The 23,603-nt window shown below is 54.7% G+C and overlaps 1 protein-coding gene across 3 annotated transcripts; it reads right to left on the bottom strand.

Moving 5' to 3' along the window:
• Window positions 1-15: 15 nt before the first annotated feature.
• LOC139802527 (Krueppel-like factor 5) lies at window positions 16-22,937 on the bottom strand. 3 transcript variants are annotated; one of them, XM_071757749.1, is made up of 6 exons: window positions 22,843-22,937; window positions 22,520-22,717; window positions 11,479-11,526; window positions 7,744-8,641; window positions 4,417-4,476; window positions 16-537 (listed from the first exon to the last, which is right to left on the bottom strand). In XM_071757749.1, exons 2-6 carry the CDS (start codon window positions 22,682-22,684, stop codon window positions 359-361), a joined length of 1,350 nt encoding a protein of 449 aa, XP_071613850.1. In that variant the 5' UTR covers window positions 22,685-22,717; window positions 22,843-22,937; the 3' UTR covers window positions 16-358. The 3 variants fall into 3 exon arrangements, with proteins under 3 accessions (XP_071613850.1, XP_071613849.1, XP_071613851.1); XM_071757748.1 differs by lacking the exon at window positions 22,843-22,937 and having other exon boundaries at window positions 22,520-22,781; XM_071757750.1 differs by lacking the exons at window positions 11,479-11,526; window positions 22,520-22,717; window positions 22,843-22,937 and adding an exon at window positions 9,329-9,450.
• Window positions 22,938-23,603: the final 666 nt, after the last annotated feature.

Genomic DNA, 23,603 nt, shown 5'->3' with positions numbered 1-23,603 from the left:
CCAGTTGCTCCTGAGTGACAAATAAATAGCTGGTTGTTGGCTGGAAGAAAGCCCTTTGGAATCCAAGGTCCATCATCCCGGTGCCACCGGGAGCTTCGTCATAAAATCAGTCTAGAATTAGAACTCTTGGGGTTTTTTTTTTTTTGGTTTGTTTTTTCTTTTTTTTTTTTTTTTTAATAAGATTACATTTAAAAACCAGAAACATCTGGGGACAGGGCCTTCAGAGGGGGCTTTGCCCTGCCTGGTTGATCACAGCGTGGGGTTTGTTCCTACGGAGGAGAAGAGGAGAAGCCCCTCGGTGAAAAGGGAAGAGTTTCAGCTGCTCTTGGAGAAGTGGTGAAGGAGGTTGGGAGGCTCCCTAGTTCTGGTGCCTCTTCATGTGGAGAGCCAGGTGGTCAGAACGGGAGAAGCAGCGGCCACAGGCCACACATTTGAAGGGTTTGGCCCCCGTGTGCTTTCGGTAGTGCCGGGTCAGCTCGTCGGAGCGGGCGAAGCGCCAGTCGCAGCCTTCCCACGTGCATTTGTAGGGTTTCTCACCTGTCAGGAAGAGACACGGGTCACTGGTACCACCCTGGCCTCCCAGAAATCCACATTGTCCTCTCCAAGGTGGCCCAGCTACAGGAAAACCTGGAGGGCACCCACAGCTGCCCCACTGGTGGCCACACTGAAGCTATTTGCAGTCCATGGCCACCAAGGGACCATCCCAGCCAGGTCTTGACCATGGCACACTCTGCCCTGCTTTGCTTTCTAGTCTTGTTTTTTGGTTGGTTTTTTCTTTTTTTTTTTTTGTGCTGTTCAAGTTTCTGCTGGATTTTGGAACATTTCTTGCTAAACCATTTCCTGACTTCTTTTTTTTTAACCTAAAAAAGCCAAAAATTCCAATAGGAAGTGTTGCTGCTCACACAGGGCAAGGGGCACCAGGTAGAAAGAGGGGTTGTACCATATAAATTTTCCTACAAGGTCTTGTAGCTTTGAAACCTGGTTGATAGATGATAGGGAGAGGTCTACTAGGGTGGGTGTTAAGAAGAAATATTTCACACCGAGGTTTTAAGAGGTGGCCCAGAGAGGTGGTAGAAGCCCCATCCCTGGAAACATTCAAGGTCAGGTCTGAGAGAGCAACCTGCTGGAACTGAAGATGTCCTTGCTCACTGCAGGGGGGTTGGACTGGATGACCTTTGAAGGCCCCTTCCAGCCCAACCCAGTTGATGATTTTATGATCCTCGTTGCCTCCAAGTTCAGCCCCGCGGCGACGACGCCAAACATCGCGTTTCCCGGCAGCATTCAGGTGATGTAATGGCTCTGCCCTCTCCCCCTGCTCTTGCTCCTCCTGCACACACACACACACACACTCACACACACACACTCACACACCCCTATTCCCAGCCTGAAATCAATCAAATTGTGCAATTTCTCAGCCAGCTGGGAACTGGGCTGGAACTGGGCGCTCGCTTCCAACTCCTTGCGTGTCGGGAGGTTGTGGAGCTGAACCCTCTCTCTCTCTCTGTCTCTCTCATGGGTGTGGTGCTCTCAAATATTAGTCCTCGCTCTTAACAGCCTGAACAAGCAGGCAGAGTTCAGGGAATGTGCTGACTTTCCCCGACCTCAAATATTTACCGTTCCAGCAGCCCAATTGCCGAGCGCGGCGGCGGGAGCGCACGTCCGCACGCAGCCTGCGTGCACAGGCATGTGTGTCCTGCTCAGACATGCCTCCCCTCTTCCTCCCCTCTGCTGGGAAAGGGCAGGGCTTGGCCAGGAAACACAAAAGAGTCAGCCACAGCAAGATCAACCAAGGTTTGGGATGCAGAAGTATGAAAGATAGGTGAAGCTGGGGGGCACCAAGGTCCTGCTCCTCTGAAAGCTCTGGGTTGGCTTGGCTTGGGTTGGGTTGGAGGTACCTCCAAGACCTTTTAGTCCCACCCCTGCCACGGTCAAGGACACCTCCCACAGCCCAGGGTGCTCCAAGCCCCATCCAACCTTCAACACTGCCAGGGATGGGGCAGCCACAGCTTTCTTGGGCAACCTGAGTCTCAGCACCTTCACACCAAAAAATTTCCTCCTAAGATCTCCTCTCAGTTTCACCTCTTGCAGCTGGAAACCCTTCCCCCTCCTTCCATCTCTCCAGGCCCTCGTCCAAAGTCCCTCCCCAGCTTTCCTGGAGCCCCTTCAGACACTGAATAAATACAGAATTTAACTACATCATCATCATCATCACAACAACAACAACATATTTACTTAAATTAATACCAATGCCAGATAAATCCAGAATTAATGTCTATTTCCAAGCCTGGTTGGGGATCCTGGGGTTCACACAGCACGGCCACAGACATTGTCCCAGTCGGGTCACCTGGCTGGGTCAACCCTACCAATGCCTTTTGGTTTCAAACAATAAGAGGCTGATCTCCAGGATGGAAACAAAATGCTTTCCATTGTCCCACGAGCTGGCTCCATCTCCCAGGACAGCACGGCAGGGCAAGCTCAAACAAAGGCCCCAAACTGGCATTCCCAGCCCCGAGCAGGGGGGTGAGCAACCACCGGGTTAGATATTTAATCTCACAATGGCACCCAGGAAATGAATGGTGTCTCCAGGAGATGAATACAGCCCGGCCCATGGCAACAGGCAAACCACAAGAAAAGATCTTGGAGATCGTGGACTTCTCCACCCGGCTGCCACCAGGAATGGAGAGAAAAGGCTTCGTTAACCCTTCGGGAGATGGGGGCAGTTGGCTTGGAACAGGCTGGCATCCTGAGGCTGAGACCTCCAAAGCAAAGCACGAGGCTTCCCAAGGTGGATGCAGACACCCTGCCTGTGACCCAGCTTTGGATTTGCTGCTTCTTGCCCATCCCACACCACCACCACTGGTGGTGCTCAGGTCACCTCCTCCACCTCTCACAGCGACTGAAGGAGGCAAAGACCCTCGGGCTCCCAGGGCGAGCTGGGAAAATGACTGCATTTGGGTTCAAAAACTGCCCAAGTTTGCCTGGATCCATCTTTTATTTCATGGCTCGTGGGGACGGGGCCTGTCTGAGATGTCACCCATGCTCCAGGAGGAAAAGAGGTCTTATTTTAAGAGCCCTGAAATTCAGATTCCTGCAGTGCCAAACGCTCATCCCCACCCAGCCCTCGGAGCTGGGACAATGTCCTTCCTGCTCCTTCCTTCCACCCCTTCCCTATTGGTCTCCAGCCTGCTCCTAGCCAGGCCCTGACAAATAAAAACCCCCTTGTGCCTCACACACAAAGCAAAATTCCTTGCTGGCTGGTTTGAAGGGCTGATAAGAGGAAAGCAGAGCAGAGCCAAGTCCAAGAACCCATTCCCAACCTCAGGATGGGTTTTGTTCGTTGTTAATAAAAAGAAAAGTGAACTCTGGGCCAGTTTAATTGCTTTCAGTAAAGATCAGCCCTTCTATAAAAGAGATTTATGAGGGCACTGATGGTTCCTGGACTACCTGGGGATCTGATAAAGGTTCAGGTATAATAAAAGCCTTAATGAGGAGACCTGTGCTTGAATGCACAAATGCCACTGAGCGAGGCTGCCCCAGGAGGATGGTTGTGGTGGGAGCTCCTGGCTGGCAGTCACCCTGCTGGCACCAGCCCAGGGTCCCTTTTTCCTCACAGCCCTTTTGCTCCTCTTCCCAGAGCCCACCCATCCCTGGGCTGGTGATGCACCAGCACTGCCCTGGGTGCAAGAGGGCTGTGTGGCTGGCAGGGGAAAGAGACAAGGGGTTGGGAACCACAGAGGTTGGTGACAGAGCAGGGGAAGCCCTTGTCTCCTGTGGGCTGAGCAGGGTCAGCCCTGGCTGGGATTTGGGAAGAGCTCTGAGTGATCAAGGTTTGGGGGGCAGCTCCTCCACCCAAGCCATCGAAGCCTCCAAGAGGTCTCCTAAATTCTAGACCATGCCTCCAGAGGGCAAGGGCACACAGCCACGTGCAGCAGCTCTGAACCAAGGCAACTGTTGGACTTTTAAAAATGTTGATGGGATTCACCCTGCTCCTTCCCCCAGCAACCACCCGAGGCTCAGGGCATCCACTCAGCTTCCTTCTCACCACCAGGAACAGGAGCAGTGGAAGCAGTGTGGGCTGGCAGAGTTTCCTCAGGAACACAGAACCACCAAATCCCAGATTGGTTTGGGTTGGAGGGACCTTAAATGCCAGCCTGGGCATCCTTCTGCCATGGGCAGGGACACCTCCCACAGCCCAGCCTGCTCCAAGCCCCATCCAACCTGGCCTTGAACAATTCCAGGGATGAGGCAGCCACAGCTCCTCTGGACAACCAGGGGCTCAGCACCCTCACACCAAAGAACCTCTTCCTAATGTCAAGACTTAAATCTCCCTCCTTGCAGCCTACAACCATCACCCTTGTCCCATCACTCCAGACCCTTGTCCTAAGGCCCTCCCCAGCAGCTCTGTGCTGCCCTTACCTGTGTGAGTCCTCTGATGTGCCTTCAGGTGGGAGCTCTTGGTATAAACTTTTGAGCAACCTGCAAAAAAATAACCAACAGAAAAAAAAAAAGAAAAAAAACCACAGTGAGAAAGCAGCAGGTCTGAAGAGCACTCTGGGTAATGATATGCAAATCAGCCTGGCTAGGCCCATTTTGTTTCTGCAGTAACCCAAGACCATTCCTTCTCACAGACAGACAGACAGACAGACAGACAGATGTTGACAGCTCTCCATCATTTCCTACAGAATCCTGACCCCCATGGGCATCATCCCAGGAACTGGGGGGTGGGAAGAGTCAGGCACAGCTTTTCAAATCCCACCCCCCCATCCTCAAGGAGGTGCTGGGAGGTGGGATGAAAACCTGAAGTTCACCCCCGTTAGCTGCTGGCTTGGTGCTGCTGTTTGTCTGTCTGGATCCCACCTTACAAGGCTGGAGAGAAGAGGGATTTTGCAACAGTCCCACCCCCAGCAGACTTGGGGAAAATGTTCCAGGAAGCAGAAAAGGCTGGGGACACCATGGAGCCAGCACCTGGCTTTCAGGATCCAGAATCAAGCTGGTGGGAAGGCTTTGTTGGGTTTTTTGGTTTTTTTTTTCAGAAGCTCAGCAACAAAAGGTTGGATCAAAGAAAGGCTCTTCCCAGCCTCACCATGACTGAGCAAAGGTTTCAACAGCCTCAGCCTGAACCATTGCCAGGGCCTGGTTTCAGTTAGATAAAGCTTAGGGAAGCTTCTCGGGATGTTTTTATGGCCCTTGCCTCATTGTGTGTCCACAGCCATATTAAGATGTGAATTTTTATGACCTGCATGAGCAACGTAATGCTACTTTTTTGCCTTGCAAACAGCCCTGAAGGAAGCTCTTGGGTGAGATCAGCTCCCCACCCCATCCTGCTGGGGAGGTGCAGGAGCAGGCAGCTGCCTTTCCCCTCTCTGGGGTAGAAGGGCTGAGAGTTGGTGACCCCATTCAGCCTTATTTCTGATGTTCTGTGGAGGTCCCTCACACTGGAGAGAGGAGGATGGATGAGACCCAGGGCTTCCTCACTGCTGGGCACGGAGACAAAGCCAGCTCAGCACCCAGAGCAGTTCCCAATCCCAGAGGGAGCAGCTCAGGAGAAGCCAGAGCTGAGCCTGGAGCTTCCTTGCTCCAGCAGCACTTCTGCTGAGGAAGAAGGGGCTGGGGCCACCACCTGGAGTCGTGGACTGGGGCTTTTCAAACAGGTCTCCCCTGTCCATCCAGTCACCGGGGTGAATTCCCCTGTCTCCCATCACTTCCTCCTGCAGAGCTGCTGTCCCTGCCACCAGCCCCGATGGGTTTCACCTCCAGATGAACCTCAGCAGGAGGGATTAGCAGCAGCCCTTCTGTCTCTGCACGTCCACACCACCCAGACACCCACTGGTTATTATTATTGGTGGGATTTTGGGGGTTTTTTTCCACTTCAGGTGGGTTCCTGCCTTCCCAGGCAGGGCAAAATCCTGCTGCAAACTGGCAAGCTTTGCTATCCTGCGGGATGAAGCTCTTGCCCTGACCAGGTCTAACAAGAGCCATGGGGTCTATCACTTCCACCCTTCATCTGTCACCATCAGCAGAAGAGAGAAAAAAAAATTCAGCCCAAGCTGTTACCCAGGAGAAGGTGGGTGCAGCTTCTGGCTCAGAAAGTCCCTGCCCTGCAGGTTGCCAGAGGGTGGGGAGATGGAAGCACAGAAAGATCTCTCTCAACCTGTCCTCCTATTCTTAGATACTTCCTCAGGTCACTTTCTGGGGACAGGATCTGGGCTAAACAGGGCCCTGGGCTGAGCTTCTGCAGCCACCATCATTCCAGGATGGTTTCTCACTCCTTATGGGAAGGAAAGGATGAGGGAGGGAGAGCAGGGGGCTGCTGGGGGTTAGGCAAGAGCAGAGAGAAAGGGGCAGCAGAACTGCCAACCCTGTCCTGGGCTCCATCCCCACCTGGGCAGCCTGCCCAGAAGGTCAAGGGAGGGAATTCTGTCCCTCTGCTCTGCTGAGACCCTGCCTGGGGGACTGTGTCCTGTTCTGGAGTCTCCAGCACCAGAAGGACACCAGAAGGACACAGAGATATTGGAGCAAGCCCAGAGGAGGCCACAAAGATGATGGAGCTGCTGGAGCTCCTGTGGAGCCAGGCTGAGAAAGTTCAAGGGCAGGTTGGGTGGGAAACTGGTGGGGTGGAAGCTGTCCCTGCACATGGCCAAGGGCTTGGAACTGGATGATCCGTGAGGTCCCTCCAGGCCAAACCATTCCGTGGTTCTCTGATTTCCAGGAGCCTCCCTGTGCTTTGCAGGAGCTCTCTGCCCCTCCAAGCCAGACTTGCTTTCACCAGAGGGGGAAAGGGAAAGAAAGGAGAAAGGAAAGGAGAGGAAAAAGGAGAAAGGAAAAGGAAGAAAGGAAAATGGAGAAAGGAAAAGGGAGAAAGGAAAAGGGAGAAAGGAAAAGGGAGAAAGGAAAAGGGAGAAAGGAAAAGGGAGAAAGGAAAAAGGAGAAAGAAGAAAGAAGAAAGAAGAAAGAAGAAAGAAGAGAGGAGGAAGGAAAAAGGAAAAAGAAGAAAGGAGAAAGAAGAAAGGAGAAAGGGAAAAGGAGAAAGGAGAAAGAAGAAAGAAGAAAGAAGAGAGGAGGAAGGAAAAAGGAAAAAGAAGAAAGGAGAAAGAAGAAAGGAGAAAGGGAAAAGGAGAAAGGAGAACAGAGAACGGAGAAAGGAGAAAGGGGAAAGGAGAAAGGAGAAAGGAGAAAGGAGAAAGGAAAGGAGAGGAAAAAGGAGAAAGGAAAAGGAGAAAGGAAAAGGAAGAAAGGAAAAAGGAGAAAGAAGAAAGAAGAGAGGAGAAAGGAAAAAGGAAAAAGAAGAAAGAAGAAAGGAGAAAGAAGAAAGGAGAAAGAAGAAAGGAGAAAGAAGAAAGGAGAAGGGAGAAAGGAGAAAGAAGAAAGGAGAAAGAAGAAAGGAGAAAGGAGAAAGGGAAAAGGAAAAAGGAGAAAGGAGAAAGGAGAAAGGAGAAAGGGAAAAGGAGAAAGGAGAAAGGAGAAAGGAGAGAGGAGAAAGGGAAAAGGAGAAAGGAGAAAGAAGAAAGGAGAAAGGAAAAGAAAGGAAAAAGGGGGGGGGACTGAGTTCAGCTGCTCCTGTGGTGTGGGTTGGTATGAACCCCACTTCCCTGGGGTCCCCACCCTGCCTTAGCTCCCATCATCATGCAGAGCCAGCCAAAGGGATTTCAGGTGCAGCTCCTGCCGAGGCCCAAGGCAGCCTCGGGGGGTCAAGAAGAGACCTGACCCCCCCCAGACAAACCCACCCCCCAGCCAGGAGCATACCTGGGTAGTCACAGTGATGGATTCTCCTCTTCTCCAGCTCGGGGTTGTTGCGCCTGTTGTACTTGGGGGGCTGCATGACAACGTGACCTTGGGAGAGGGTCCCCAGGCCGTTGGGGACCGGGGGGGCCTGGGCTGACTGGATCAACTTCAGTCCAAAAGTGGCTTCATAGGAGGGCGGGGGAGAGATGGTGTTGATGAGCTCGGGTTGGTTTTCGGGGCTGCCAGGCTGTGAGTTTGGGGGCGAGGGGGGCAGGGTGACCCCCGGGGCAGAGTAGAACTGCCCCGAGACGCTGAAGCTTCCCTGTCCCTGGGAGACGTGGGGGAACTGCTTGACCGGACCCCCCGGGGGGACGGCTCGGTGGCCCACGCCGGACACGGTGCCGCCCGGGGACATGGTGACACCAGCGAGGCTGCCGATGGCCGTGGTGCTGCCCGAGGAGGGGGCGAGCGTGGCGATGTCAGAGCTTCCGTTGCCGAGGGGCAACTGGTAGAGCTGGGACTGCTGGGGGGCGGCGGGCAGGGGGACCTCGGGAGGCATCTCCTGCTTGATGAAGATGTTGTTGACCGCCACGGACTGGGGCATGCTGAAGACACTGGTGAAGTCGGGCAGGGTCTGGGTGGAGCTGGAGGAGCAGGGCTGGGAGAAGCTGGTGCCGGGCTCTGTTTTGATGTGAGGGAAGGGTGGCAGGGGTTTGGGTGGTCGGAAGAGTCCCGTGCGCAGGTGGGTGGTGTCGGGCAGGATGACGTTGATGTTGACGCTGTAAGGGGTGGACGTGGGCTTCTCCGTGGAGAAGAACTCATCCACCACTGAGGCACTGTCCCGGCGGTACTTCTTGTCTGCCAGCATGGGGATGGGGGGCACCTCGTTTGAAAGGTATTTGTCCATTTCGGATCGGGCCTGTGGCAAGAAACAAAACAAACAAACAAACAAACAAACAAACAAACAAACAAACAAAAAAAAACAACACGGAGAAGAGACTTTGTGAAGAGTCCAAGGCTCAACAGGAGCACCCCATGGGGCACAGGATGTGGTGATTGAGCTTCGGTCCCTGACCCAGCCACAGACTCCCCCAGGATTGAGTCATAGACCCATGGAATCACAGAACTGTAGAATGGGTTGGGTTGGAAGGGACCTTAAAGATCCATTCATTCCAACTCCCCCTGCCATGGGCAGGGACACCGCTCACCAGCCCAGCTTTCCTCTTCAAAAAAAAAAAAAAACCCAACCCCAAACTATTGCAATGAGGAAGGGGCCCTCAGAAAAATCCCCTTTGCACCTTCTCCTTCTCCAGGGGCTCGGGGCCACCTCGCTGGGCTCTTTGTGCTCCCCACAGCCCTCCCACCTCTTGGGAAATCAGCTGCAAACCTTCTTCTCAAATGAACCCCAAAATTCTGCCCAGCATCCATCCCCCTGAGAGCTTCCTGAGAGCTGCTGGAGGTGCAGCCAGGGCTGGAGGAGCAGGGATGGATTACAGAACCCAGACTGGGTTGGGTTGGGAGGGACCTCCAAGATCAGCTCATTCCAAGCCCCCTGCCATGGGCAGGGCCCCCTCCCCCAGCCCAGGCTGCTCCAACCCCATCCAACCTGGAGCCTCCAGCACTGCCAGGGATGGGGCAGCCACAAACAGGAGGATGCAGGGCTAGAGATGGGATGGAGCTGGAAAGGCTGCTGGTTCACAGCTGGTGCCACATCCCATCGGATCCAGGCCCAATCAACCCGCTGGGAAATCACCCCTGGCACCTGATGACTCAGGTTCTGCTCTCTGCGGGTTGGGAGCCCCGGGGCAACGCTCTGCTCGGAACCTCCAGGTTCTGATGAGGTGGTGTCAGCTCAGTGCAGGCCTGGTGCATCATTCAGATGCAGAGGAGCTGGCAGAACCACTGGGTTCCCCTGGCAGAACCACTGGGTTCCCCAGGAAGAACCACAGGGTTTCCCTGGCAGAACCACCAGATTCCCCTGGCAGAACCACAGGGTTCCCCTGGCAGAACCACAGGGTTTCCCTGGCAGAACCACCAGGTTTCCCTGGCAGAACCACAGGGTTCCTCTGGCAGAACCACAGGGTTCCTCTGGCAGAACCACAGGTTTCCCTGGCAGAACCACAGGGTTCCTCTGGCAGAACCACAGGGTTCCTCTGGCAGAACCACAGGGTTCCCCTGGCAGAACCACAGGGTTCCCCTGGCAGAACCACCAGGTTTCCCTGGCAGAACCACAGGGTTCCTCTGGCAGAACCCCCAGGTTTCCCTGGCAGAGCAAACTGGGCTCACCCCACACCCTGCCAGGCTGCAGCCCAGGGTTTTTTTATAGCTCTGAAGGATGTCACAGGAGTGCCAGGGGCCAAAGCCATCCCCACCACAACCTCTGAACAAAGCTGGATGGGACCCAAGAGATTTCCTCGCCCTTTCCCAGGGAAATGTTTCACCTGCACTTCCAGCTCATTCAGAGGTTTTTTTTTTTGCACCTCCCTGAGCCACAGCAGCCACGCATGGGTGAGCTGGCACCCACCCAGAGTCCCTGCCACAAACACACCTCCTGCTACACCCGGAGAGGATGAGAGAGGCTGGATTTGGAAGGACTTGGAAGGACCATGGAAAGTGAGGAAACTCCTGCACCCCCTGAAGCTCAAGCATCAGGGAAGAGCATCAGAGCTCCTCAGCTCCATCCTGGGAGAATCAGAACCTCTGATTCCCTCCTCTGCTCCCCCCTCAAGTGTCCAACCCGGGCTTGCTGCCCAAGGCAGAACCGTGCCAAGGCTTTGGAGCTGAGCCTTGGGTGCTCCTGCCTTTGGGATGTTGGTGTCACCCTTGGGAGCAGCTGGCTCAAGGCAGTACCAGAGGCTGGGAATGCCAAACATACCTGAGCAGTGAAACCACCAGGAGCCGGGCAAGGGGAGGGCTTTGGGTGCCTTTTGACTTCTCCACTTCCCTTATCTCTGGCATTTCACTTTCTCACCTTCAGTTCCCAAGGGAAGGTCTCCCCCTCCACACCCCCAGTGGCTCTTTGTAGGGCAGGGATATGAAATGTAGGAAGGTGTTGGATGGCCCTAAGTGCAGATCCAAAACCTGCTTTCTCCTCCCTGTCTCCTGGCCTCCTTTCCTCTCACAACCACCCCACCCTGCAGGGTAAAAAGTCTCCTCCTCATCCCATGCAGCCCCTGCTGATCCTCAGCAGCTCCAGGGGGTTGAGGAAAGGAGGTGTTGGGGGGCAGGAAAGGATCCCAGCCCCAGGAATCCAGCCTGTCCTACCCCTGCTGATGGTGGTGGCCCGGGTCCCACACCACCCTGAGAGTGGGAAAACAAGGGGCAACTTTTCTTGCTTGTGGCCCCAAAACCACCGTGGAGCCCCTGTCTGCTCCCACACTGCCGGTGCTGACACCCAAGAGCCACCCATGTCCTTCAGCACCTCCTCCCAGCCCATCCTCTGCCCCAAACCAGCTTCCCAACCCCGAGTCAGCACAATGGGGATGGCTGACTCAGTGCTGATGGATCTGGGTGGGATCCCTACTCGGGTGTCACTCCTGGCTCCCATCACGCTTGGTGGGGAACGCAGAGGCCAGGAAGGAGATGGCCCCAGGGGGTGGCTCACAGATGGAGGAGCCTGGAAGGAGGGAGCAGAGCTGCCACCATGGCCTCACCAGTGCCTCAGGGTGACCCCACTCATGTGGGGAAGCCCCAGCTCCATCTCTCAGGGGCTTTCAGGGTACCAAGAGGGGCAGAAGAAGGAGGAAAGGGCTTTACCTCAAGAATGAGCGGTGGCATCCGCTGCTCCATCCTCATTGGGTGCAGCTGTGGGGCAGAGAGGGCTGGGTTAGGGGGGTGCTCTCCCACGGTGCCCACCCAACTTCCCCCAACCATGAAGGGTCCCCATCCCCACCCCCCCTCCCAGCCTCCAGGGACCACCTGGTCAGCAGACAGGTCCCCACCACCATCACCAGCATCTTCCCCCCCACAGCCCCCCAGACATGGAGATGGTGATGGGTGACAGTGACAGGAGGGGTGGGCAGGGGCAGGTGGGTGCCCCGGTGCCAGGAAGCCCCCAGCCACCTGCCCCAGGGCCATGACCAAACCCCAGCACCCCCTCCCTGGCACAGGCACCCACCACAAGATGCTTTGAGGGCCAGGAGACACCAGGCACACCCAGCACCTCCAAGGTGAAGCTCTCAGCATCACACCACTGCCAGGCTCCTATAAACCTGGGGAGAGCCCACCCCTACCTGGCCTGGAGGGGATGGGTGCCACCCTGAGAGCTCCCATCCCTGGAGAGCTGCTGGTCCCTGTCTGGTCTCCACGCCCAGAAGCACGAGGAGACAAACACTGCTGTGTGGGCTTGGGGGGTTGGAAGGGGTGTCCCATCTCCCCCATCAACTGCAAGTGCTGGTCCAGCTGCTGGATCCCTCATTTTGGGACCACCCACACCAGGAGAGCCCCAGAGCTCCCTGCTCTGCCAGCTGCCTGCATCCAAGACTCCGGTGGGAAGCAGCACAAAGGCAAAGGAAGGCATAGAAGACCCCAGCAGGAGGAAGCCCCAGAGACACCAGATCTCTGCAGACTCCTTGGCCAGCCCCAAGCAGGTCCTGGTAGCCAGGTGGCCAGCTCAGCCCTGCCTGGGGTGGCTCTGGAGAGGGCAGCTGAGGACAAGGCACGGTGGTGCAGTGACCTGGAAGGTCATCACCTGGAAGCCCATCCCTTCCTGCCTGCCTGCCAGCCCCAGGCAGGGAATTAACTATTTTTGTGCCTTTTGGAGAAGGGCTGAGCTCCTCCCAGGGAGCTCATTCAGCTCAGCACCACAGGAGGTGCCTGTTGTGATTTGGAGGAAAAAGCCTCCAGAGCCTTCAAGCTGGAAAGCCCCTTGGTCTTCAGAGGGCTCAGGTGGTCCTGCAGCCCCCAGCAGTGCCAGCATCACTGAGACAAGGGTGAGGTCCAAGGTCTGGGGGTGACCATGCCACGAGTCCCCCCACAAGGGCTCCAGCAGCCACTGTAGGAGCCACAGGCCAGGAGCTCCGAGCCCCAGGAGCTATTTCTGAGCATGGAGGATGGTTTTCCAAGCAGGAAAAGGAAGGAGGTGTGAAGGAGCACTTTGTCCTCTCCAGACAAAGCCATGGGACACCAGTTTGTGTCACTGGACCAGCAGTGACACCGGGTGAAGCTGGGACCTGACGGGCAAGATACCCCCAGCAGGCTCTGCCAGAGCAGCTGTTGGGGAGCACCCAGCACCCCGGGATCAGGACAAAGCCACCCCCCCAGCCAGCTGCTGGATGGGGACAGACAGCCAGGAAGCCCTGCATCCCACAGAGTGGATTCTCCTGTGGCTAATAGGCCCCAACACCAGTGTCCCCCCCTTCCCACCATCTGCCACTTTCCATAAAACCCTGCAGGAGCCTCCTGGAGACCTCTCCCCACCCCCCTTCCCTCCAGACATTGCCAAAGGAGGGTGAGGGTTTATCAGGACCTCGATCAATACACTCGGGGCCCAAGACAAACAGCCCTTGGGAGGACAAAAAGGGTGCTGGGGACAACCATGTCACCCTCCTGCAGGGCCAGGAGAGGACCCGGCACCCTGGGCTGTCCAGGGCAGGAGGTGGGAGGTGTCCTGCCCGTGATTAAATCTTTTCTAATCCCGAGCTGACAAACAACAAAACCATCACAGAAACACCAGACGGTGTCACCACCATCAGACATTGTCACCACCAGCAGCTGGGGACAGGGAGAGCACAACCAATGTTTGCTAAACAGGCAACAACTCCTGGAGCTGGCAGAGGGAGAGGCTTGGAGGGGGAAAGGGCTCCAGGAGGAGGAATTTCTTCAGTCCTTGGCACCTTCCAGCCCTGGCTTGTCCCCCTCACACTCCCCAAGCCTGCTCTGAAGTTTTAGGGGGCATCAAGGCCACCCCCTCTGGCTCCCCACAGCCACATTTTGGGAAGAGAGCTGCAAGGAAAAGTCAAGCAGCAGGCAGGGGCTCAAGGGATGGGGACACAGCTGAACACCCACTCTTGGGGCAAGAGGAGCCCCTCCTGGGGGTGAGGAACCCCCCTGAGCAGGGCAGGCGTGGGAGAAGGGCTGGGGATGACGCAGGGCACCTTCTTTTTTTTTTTGTCCTACGTGCACCTGCATGAAACTCCAACCTCCGAGGGAATCAGCAAACAATGGGGAGGATAATCATCAATCAAAGACCATGGCAAGTACCTGGCAGTGCCCCTTCAAAGCAGCACGTTATAAATAGACCATATTTATATCCAGATTTGGTTCAATATCAGCGTTTATTGTCTCCCTAGTTAAATATTGACCTGGGTAAATATTTGTTTCTCTGATCATTTGGTTTTGATATTGACCTCGATCGACGTTATTTTCTGTTTGTTCCTCAAGTCTTCTGGAACTCTCTGCAAAGGGGGATTAGCACAGAAACCCCCAGGACTCCTCCTTCCAGCTACACACGGGGCCAAACCTTCAGCTGCTGGGAACAACAAAGCCCCAGGGCCAAACTCAGCTCTTCTGCTGGTGGCTGCTGGAAAGCCCCAGACGAGCTCCTTTGCTACCTCAAAGAGGTTAAAAGCAAAGTTCCATGAAGCTGCTGCTGCCCTCCAAGCATCCAGCTCCGTGCTGTGGGGCAGGAAGCATCTCCATCACCTCTGGCTCCATGGAAAGGGAGCACCTAAGCTGGAGCCTCTCTGCAAACTCTCTGGAGTCCATGGAGAAGACTTCCAGAGGTGCTCTGTCCCAAACCACCTTCCCATCTTGAAGCTCTCACACCTTTCCACTTGCCAGAGCAGCTCCTGGAGCACCCGATGGCCCCAAAGAGAAACCCTCCAGGTTTGTGCCAGGAGCTCCTGGATGAGCCAGCAGCTCCTTTGGGAGGGGATTACTCTGGTCCAGGAGTTTCCTTGAGGCCAAACATCTCCATCAAGGGAGATGTGGGCAGAGCTGGGAGCTTGGCTGACCTCTGCCTGAGCCAGGAGGCAGCAAGGTTTCCAGCAGACTTGCTGGCTCTGTTTGCTATTTGTTTCCTCCAGCAGCTGATAAAGCCTCACTCCAAGGCTCACTCCAATCTACCTTGGCCATTTATCACAGGAATCAGGCCACTGGAGTCAGCAATCCCAAAGGCCAAAGGAACCAGGAAAAAAAACACTCTCATCCAACTCCAAGGTCAAGTGCCTGGGAGAGGAGCAGTTTGGAGCAGCCAGGCTCCAGCAGGCTTTGAGAGAGCAAGCAGAAACCCTTCCAAAAATAAAGCCACAAACGGGTGGGAAACAACCTAGCAGGGTAGAACTTGGAGGCACTGAGCTTGGAGAAAGGTCACACCAAAAGTGACACGAGGATGTAAGGGGGTTGTGCCTTTGTCCACAGGTTTTTTTCATCCTGAGCTGCTCTGGGCTCAGCAAAGCCTGGGGTGAAGCCCACCAAAGCCAACTGGAGGTTTTCCCATCAAGCTGAGTGGGCACCCAGTGCTGCAGCTCCACCTCTCAGCTCCAGCACACCCTGAATCAGAGGGGATGGAACCTGGACAAATTCATCCACCTCTTTCCAGCCATTCCCTTGGATACTGGGCTTCTCCTTGAGCCTTCCAGCTCCCCTCTGGATGATGTCCTGACCAGAGTGGGAAGTGGGAGAGGCTGGTGGAGCTCAGCAGGGTTATGGGTGGGATTCATTCTGCCTCAACCATCTCAAACCTCACACTCATCACCTCCTCTGATCAGCAGAAAAGCAGCACATTCCCAGGGCAGGGGCTGACAAAGGCAGAGTGAGTCATCCCCTGCTTGCTGGGGCTTGCGAGGTCCTCCTGGCACTCAGCAAGTGATAAAACAACCCCCCCCCCAAAAAAAAAAAAAAAAAAAAAAAAAAAAAAAATCCTGTTTTTCCCTGTACGAGGCAGCCCCAGTTCCCCCAGTTCCCCCGTGCACCTCTGGGAAAAGCAAGGTCAGGTTTCACAGAGAGCAAACCCCACCATCCTGACAGCCCCCAACTTCCTCGCCAAACCAGTCAGCAAACCAAAACAAACCCTAAGGCAGGTGAAAAGCTTTCTGTTCAAACCAGGAGGTCCTTGGGCCAACTTTGTTCTCCTCAGCTTGCACAGCACCCAGCACAGCTCCCAGCCAAGGAGATACCTCCAGAACTGGGGGATGTTGGAGCAGGTCCACCTGCTGCAGCCCCTTCTGCCACACATGCTGGCCTCTGTTTTTATTTATTTACGGTGTTCTGGACCATTTATTTATGGAATTATGGACCATTTATTTATGGAATTATGGACCATTTATTTATGGTCCTTCTGCTCACAGGGAGCGGGAAGCCTCAAAAAGTTTCCTCAAGATCCATTCCCTCACCACAAACCCTCTCCTACTGCATTTTCCCTGCCTAGAAATTAATTTCTAATTGCTATTAATTAAAGGAAAATAGGGCCCAGACCAAGAACAGGCAATAGCTCCAGCAGAGAAGGCACCAAGCCCTGGAGAAGCTCCAGCCAGAGCATTTTGGAGCCTGGGCTTTGCCAGCCCTGGGAAACGTCAGGGCTGTGACACTCATTGTCCCCCAGAGGTGGTGGCAAAGCTCCAGCCAAGCCAATGAGTTCGAGTTCTCCCCAAAGCAGGAGACAGAACCACAAAAACACCCAATATTGGAACCTGCTCAGAACGAAACTTCAAGTTCTACCCCAACAGCATCTTGAGCGATCGCTTGGGAAGGGGAGGTGCCCTGATTTTTCCATTGAGTTTAACAAACCTGGGTCATTTCCACATTTTAGAGACCATCAAACCTTCTTAATTCCTTGCAAGAAGGATTTGCATATATTCAGCCAGCCCCTGGGGTCAGCTCCCCAGACTGTCCTCAGGGAGCAACAAACCAGAAAACAGCAATGGGAGCACTGAAGTGCTGGGCTGGCTTGGCTGGTGAGTAGGTGCCCACATATCTCTGCCCTCTCCAGGAAGGGTTTAGATTCATGAAACAAACTGCCTGAGATGTGACAGCCACGAAAACGGGTGGATGATATTTTTTTTCTCCTGTGTTTTCAGACCTGCTACCCTGGGACTGATTTCTTGCCATCCTCTCCTCCTGCTCTTACTGGAAATACTACAAAGACCAAGGTTATTAAATTCATTTTAATACTTGCAAATCCTGCCCTCGGTGGAAACTTGAAGGTCCTCATCACATTAAAAAGAAATTCAAAAGTCATAATTTTCAAAGGATTCTCCAAGCATTTCTGAACTTAATGAACAATTCTTTGTTTGAGTTTCAACCTGAGCTTGGAAGGGGCTGAACTTCTTTGATGTGGTAAACAGCCCATGGGGCTTTTTGGAGAGTTTTTCATGCTAGCTCAAGTTCTGAGAACATCTGAATTGTAAACATGAGTTATCCAATCCCCAAACACCAACTGGACCCTGTGACTCATGTAATTCACCAATGGAGCACAAGAAAAGCAAATATTCTAATCAAGGGGCTCAGCTAACAAGACGGGCGTAAGTGTGATTATTTGGAGTGGATGGGTTAGATAAAAGAACTCACTGGACCAGGGAAGGAGAACAAAATAGCGTAGGGTAGCTGACCAAACAGGTTTGAGAGGGGAAAATTCACACTTGATGATGCACAGGTCAGAAATGCTCTACCTGGGAGCTCCCCGAGTTCCTTCAGACGACGATGGGAGTTTGGAGGAAGAGCAATCCAGGGAAATCCGTTGCGTTTATTATGGACTCGGAGTCCCCTGCTCGTTTCCTCCCTGCTTTTTTTTCCTACTTGCCTTTTATAGTGCTCAGGGAGAGGAAACAAAAAAACAAAAAAACAAACCCAACCCAGCTTTTCTGGCTAATTTGCAACTGCTCCCTCACCAGCAAACAGGTTCCAGCCCGGGCTGAGCGGGAGGAAAAGCCAAAACACACCTGGAATTTTGTTCTTTTTCTGCACTGTCCCTTTCTCTCGCTCCCCACCTTGCCCAGCCAAACATCCCCCCCCCAAACTGGGGCTGAACAATCAGCCTTTGTACCACCTGGACAAAGCCATTGTGCTCCAGAGAGCTCAAAGTTGGGCCAAGCCGTCTCATCCTGCAGCTCAGCACCTTCCAGCGGCGCTTGCGTGCCACGGGGAAGGCTGCGGTTTGGGGGATTAAGAGAACTAAAACAACAAAGGAGGTGGCTGAGATCCCCCCAAAAATTTCCCAGTCTCGGGCTGACCGGTAGCACCGGTTTGGTCTGAAGCCTGCTGAGCAGAACCGAGCTCCCCCGATGACTTTGGACCCGCTCCCACAGCAGGATCTGCTCTGCAAGGAGCCTCTCAGCACCACCACCCCGGCTCAGGACTGTCCCTGAGAGTCTTCCTGCAAGAGCAGAGGGACAAAATCACCTTTCCTGGGGCCTCCAGCTTCATTTCTGGCCCTGCAGACACCTGCCAGGCAGCAAGCCCATCAGACTTGCAAATCTGCGAGCTGGTCCTGAAAGCATCGGGCTCCAGCTGATCCCAAAGGACAGCAACCCAGAAAGGATCCCTCCTGAGATCCCTCTGGCAGGGCTGAGCCACCAGCCCAACACCATCTTGGCTCCTGCTTCACCAGACCAGTTGGATCCTCACAGGGTTCACCACCCAGCAGAGATTGGCAGGGGAAGCCCCTTCCTGCTGCAACACCAGGACCTCAAAGCCCGTCCTCAAACATGGGCACAGCCACGGGAATGGGAGCTGCCCCACTGAGCTCCTTCCTCTCTGGGGTGTCCCCACCCTGACCAGCATCACCTTCTTCCCCTGAGCTTGCTGGGGATGAGCACAGCAGAGGAGGACACAACATTTTCAGTCAACATTAAACTGCAGAAAGGGCACCTGGGCTGGTGAAGGGATCCAGCACAGATCCTATGAGGAGAGGCTGAGGGAGCTGGGGGTGTTGAGGCTGGAGAAGAGGAGGCTCAGGGGAGACCTCATCACTCTCTGCAACTCCCTGAAAGGAGGTTGGAGCCAGGGGGGGTTGGGCTGATATCAGTGGGACAAGAGGGCACGGACTAAAGAATTTTTTCCTAATATCCAACCTAAACCTCCCCTGGCAGAGCTTCAGCTCTGCCAGGGGAGGTTTAGGTTGGATATTAGGAAAGGATTTCTTTCTGGAGAGGGTGCTCAGCCATTGGAATGGGCTGCCCAGGGAAGGGGTGGATTCTCCATCCCTGGAGATATTTCAAAAGAGCCTGGATGTGGCACTCAGTGCCATGGGCTGGGAACCACGGGGGGAGTGGATCAAGGGTTGGACTTGATGAGCTCTGAGGTCCCTTCCAACCCAGCCCATTCTAGGATTCTATGAAAGATGCCCGGGCTCAGCTACCCCCAGCCCCAACAGACCCAGAGTAAAACTCCAAAGCCACCACCTCCTCTTTCCCTGTGGAAAAGCTGCATCCATTCACCTCATGCAACTCCTGACAGCCCAAGGGGTTGGACCCCTCCTTGACCTTGGCTGTGGATTTCTACATCTCTGCTGTCCTGGAGCAGGACACCTTCCTGACCCCGACACAACCTCATCCCTAAGACTGAGACCCAGCACCCTGGATCCAACTGAGCTGTGCTCTGGGGAGCAGGAAAGCCCATCCCTGGTCCAAGAGAGAGCCAGCATCCAGTCACCACCCCAGTGCAGTGATGGCCATGCCAACAACGTGGCCAAAAAGGGGCTCAGACAGCTGAGATGTGGGACACAGCCCCCAGAGCCCCACAGGGACAGAGCAGGATTGAAACAGAAAGCTCACACCAAAAAACTGCTTGGCCCAGCTTCTCCTGTGACACCAGAATAAAGTCAGGGGAACTCTACAGCACCTGTGTCCACTCCAGGGAAAGGAAAAGCTTTTGTCCCCTCTAGGTGGTCACCAGCCTCAACACAACTCCTCCTTCTACAAGAGGTCAAGCCCAGAGGGACAGTCACACATCTGACAAGCAGCAATGACCCCAGGAGGGTTCCCCAGCCCCAGGTAACAACGAGGAGGTGTCTTCTCCTCTTCTGAAATGTTTCCCTGGACGTGCCTTGCTTTGGGGTTTTTATTACTATTTATTATTGTTATTGTTATTGTTATTATTGTTGTTATTATTATTAAAACAAATAAAAATATCAGTAACAACAGTACCAATAATAACAATAATAACAACCATTTTCATCTTCCTTCAAGCACAGGCCCCTTGAGATTTAAAGGAGAAAATTCTGTTTCTGGCCAATCTGACCCAAACCAGACAGGAAAAGTTCTTCTCTCACACAAGCCCTTTCCCCTCCTCCGTTCATGTCTTATTTGTTTTTTTAATTTGGGGCAGGGCGGCTGGGAAGGCAGAGGAAAGGGACAAACTCCCCATGACCTCCAGGAACCTCCTTCCACCCAATTCCAATGGAATAAAATTTCCAGCAGCCCCCAGGTCCCCCCTCCCGCTCCCGTTTGCTTTGGGGAGGGGGCGGGACGGGGACTCTGGAGCTCAGGATTTCAGCCCGGAGCTCGCTCCTTTCTTTGCCGGAGACAAAACCGCGGAGAGCTGGGAATGCCCCGTGGGCAGCAGTCGGTGCCGGAGCTCCGAGAGGTCACAGCCCTTTCCATAACTCCTGTCAAACCGCTCTGATAAACACCCTCCCCGAGCAAAAGCTTTCCCAGACGTGCAGCCCTCGGAGCTTCCCCACCCTCCAGCTACGGCGGCTCCTCCAGAGCCACCTCTCCCGTCCCGTAAAAGAAAGGGGGGAAAAAAAAAAAAAGACAAAACAGAGGGGAAATTCCTCCCCAGGAGATGGGGGGGGTCCAGACCTGGGCTGTCAGGGGTTTGCCACCCATCATGTTTCACCTCTGATTTTTTTGCAAAGAGGTTCCCCAAGTGGTTGTTGGGGTGATGCAGGGAGCATGGGTGAGGTGGTGCTCAGCTCCAGCCCTGCAGCTTCCCAACCTCCATCCCGGGGACCCAAATGGACACAGGGTGGGCACCTTGGGGGGGGGAAACCAGCAGTGGGGTGGCATTCCCCCAGGGACCAAAGCAGGGTGAGAAACCCCTTTATCCCCACCACCTGGGATGAAGGTGTTTCCAGCCACGGGTGGGCTCTGCATCCCCACGTCCCCCAGGGGGAGAACAAGAGGTGGCACGGGGCTGTCCAACCCCCCATGTGGTTGAGGTGTGGGGTTAATCCCACCCCGCAGCCGAGGTCATGAAGGGGGAGAGAAAGCAAAGCTCCCCCTCAAACCCAACGGGGAGCTGCCACCTTTTCCCACCAGGACCAAGCCCCAGAGATAACCCACAGCCTTCACCACTCTGACTTCAGATCTCCCACCCGAGCCATGCAGGGGCTCCAGCAGCCCTGGGACCACCACAGGGGAAGGAAGTGTCCTCCTTTGACCCCCCGGCTTTGACCCACGGTGGATCATCAGGTGGGAATACAGCAATGGAACATAATCCTGGGAACACAACCTTCATCCCACTACCACCCTCTGCAGAAGGGAGCCCCAAAAGTGGCCCTAAGGGCATCAGTGCCACCAGGACAGGGGAAGCAGGGGGTGGACACGCAGCTCCAATCCCTCTCTGTTCCAGAGGAACAGTGGGCCAGGATGAGGGGGTCCTTGAGGAGAAGCCATGGGTGGGATGAGGAGGCTCCCTGTGGGGAAGCCATGGGGGGGGTGAGGGGGTCCTTGAGGAGAAGCCACGGGTGGGATGAGGAGGGTCCCTGTGGGGAAGCCATGGGGGGGGTGAGGGGGTCCTTGAGGAGAAGCCACGGGTGGGATGAGGAGGGTCCCTGTGGGGAAGCCATGGCCTGGACAAAGGAGGTGGATGAGGGGAAGCAATGGCCAGATGAGGAGGTTTCTGAGGGAAAGCCATGGTTGGGATGAAGGGGTCCATGAGGGGAAGCCATGGCCAGGACAAGGAGGTCCCTGAGGGGAAGCCCAGGACTGAGGGGCCAGAGCCGCCCTCCCGCCCCGATCAAAATGGCGCTGGGGACACGGGGTGCAGGGTTAATCATTACCCTCTGGCAGGGCCAGACACCCCACACCCCAGCTCACCCCATTCCTCTGAAGGGGGGAAAGGGGCCAAAGCCATGGCAGGGGGCTGGAGCAGGCCTGGCTCACCCCTTCTCCCACCAGGAAGAGCGGCTGAGGGTTCTTCGTGGTGGGACGAGAGGTTCACCACCCAGAAGACCATCCAGGAGCCTCATCCCCTTCTCTGGGATGGGGCAGCAGGGCTTGAACCTGCTCCTGACATGGCCCAGGGACAGGGGGGTGTCCAAGAGGGGTGGGTGTCCAAGAGGGGTGAGCAACCAGCAACGCCCCAAAGCCCCTTATCTGGGTCTTTATCTCCAGCACACGGAGAGTTGGGAAGCCACCAGGGAATTTTAAGGAGAATTCCTACGTCTACCCTGGCAGCCAAAAGGAGCAAATATCACAAAATAAAATGGGAAACAACCTCCCACCTGCCCCCTCTCCCCCCTCCACCACCCGCCTTCCCCACTTCTTTCTCACCCCCCCCCCCCCTTTCATCTGCTGATCCCCCGGGGGAGAGGGTCCCAGGTTCTCCTCCCGAGTTTCAGAGAAAGGCAGGAGGGAAAGGAAAAGGAAAAAGAAAAAAAAAAAAAGAAAAAAGATTAATAAATAAATAAATCAATGAAACGCAACACGCCCAAGAGAAAATCCGGCAGAGGGGGAAGCACGAGCGCAGAAAGCGACCGAGGTGTTTTAGCCAAAAAAAAACCAACAAAAAAACCACACAAGTAACAAAAAAATCCTGATTTTAAGCGAAAACCCTTCCCCGGTGGGGTTTGCTGGAGGCACCAGCGGTCCCCGAGCAGGCGCTGGCCCCGTCCCGGGGAAAGCCCCGGCCTTACCTGCACCAGGTCGGGGGGGTTCTCCAGGGGCCGGGCGGGGGGTTTGATGTCCTCGAAGACGGGGGTGTCTTCCCCGGGCTCCCCCGACATGGCGACGGGTTTCAGGGGGGTAAAAGCCGAGGGTTCCTCGGGGAGCGGGGGGCACAGCACCAGCCCGCTGCTCATTCCTCCCGCACCCCCGGGGAAGGAGGAAAACAACTCCTGGTTGAGAATAGTATTTAAAAAAAAAAAAAAAAAAAAAAAAAAAAAGGGGGTGGGGGGGAATAAATAATGGAAGGGGGGAAAAAAAAAAAAAAAAATAAAAAAGCAACCAAAAGCCAAACAAGCTGAAGGCTGAGAGGAGCAGGAGTGAGTTGCTAATCCCGGGAGGCCAAGTGCCGGGTCGCGGGAAGGCTTTACCTGGGCTGCGGGAGGAGGAGGAGGAGGAGGAGGAGGAGGAGAACATCAACCTGGAAGTGTTGGGGAAGCCGTGAGGAGCCAATCAGGCGCCCGCCGACGGCCCCACCGAGCCACCGGGGGATAAAAGGCTGCCAGGAGCCCCCGCGGCCTCGCCACTAGCCACGGGCCACCAGGGAGCATCCCCCGGGATGGAGGGGTTCGGGTCACCCCAACCCCGGACCCCACCACCAACTCGCAGCTGGGGAAATATCTCCCAGATCCAGTTCCCCCCCTGCACCAAAACGAGGGGATTATTTTAGGGTGTATTTAGGGTTTGTTAGTTTGGTTATTGGTGGGTTGATTTTTTTTTTTTTTGGTTGGGTGGGGGGTTTTTTGTTTGGGGTTGTTTGGGTTTTTTTTAGCAATGGGTGTTTTTTTAATGAGAAAAGTCAAAGGAGAACTTTGTTCCCCAGAAAATGGTTGAGTTTTGCATGGAAACTGATTTTTGGAGACAAGGGGATTCCTGCTTGCCTCGCTTTCTTCTCAGTCCCAGGGAGAAAGGGGAAATGTGGGAGAAAGGGGAAGATAAAAAAAAATAAATGGATTAAGTGAAGGGGGAAAAGGAAAAAAAAAAGCCAACAGCAACACAGGAGAAGTTTTGAAGGTGCAGATAAGAGAGCACAGAGCTTTCCAGCTTGGCTCCTAC

This window comes from Heliangelus exortis, chromosome 14 (genome assembly GCF_036169615.1).
Source record: "Heliangelus exortis chromosome 14, bHelExo1.hap1, whole genome shotgun sequence".
Lineage (NCBI taxonomy): Eukaryota > Metazoa > Chordata > Aves > Apodiformes > Trochilidae > Heliangelus > Heliangelus exortis.
The sequence above is the reverse complement of the archived record's forward strand: the minus strand, read 5'-3'. Positions and strand labels throughout refer to the sequence as shown.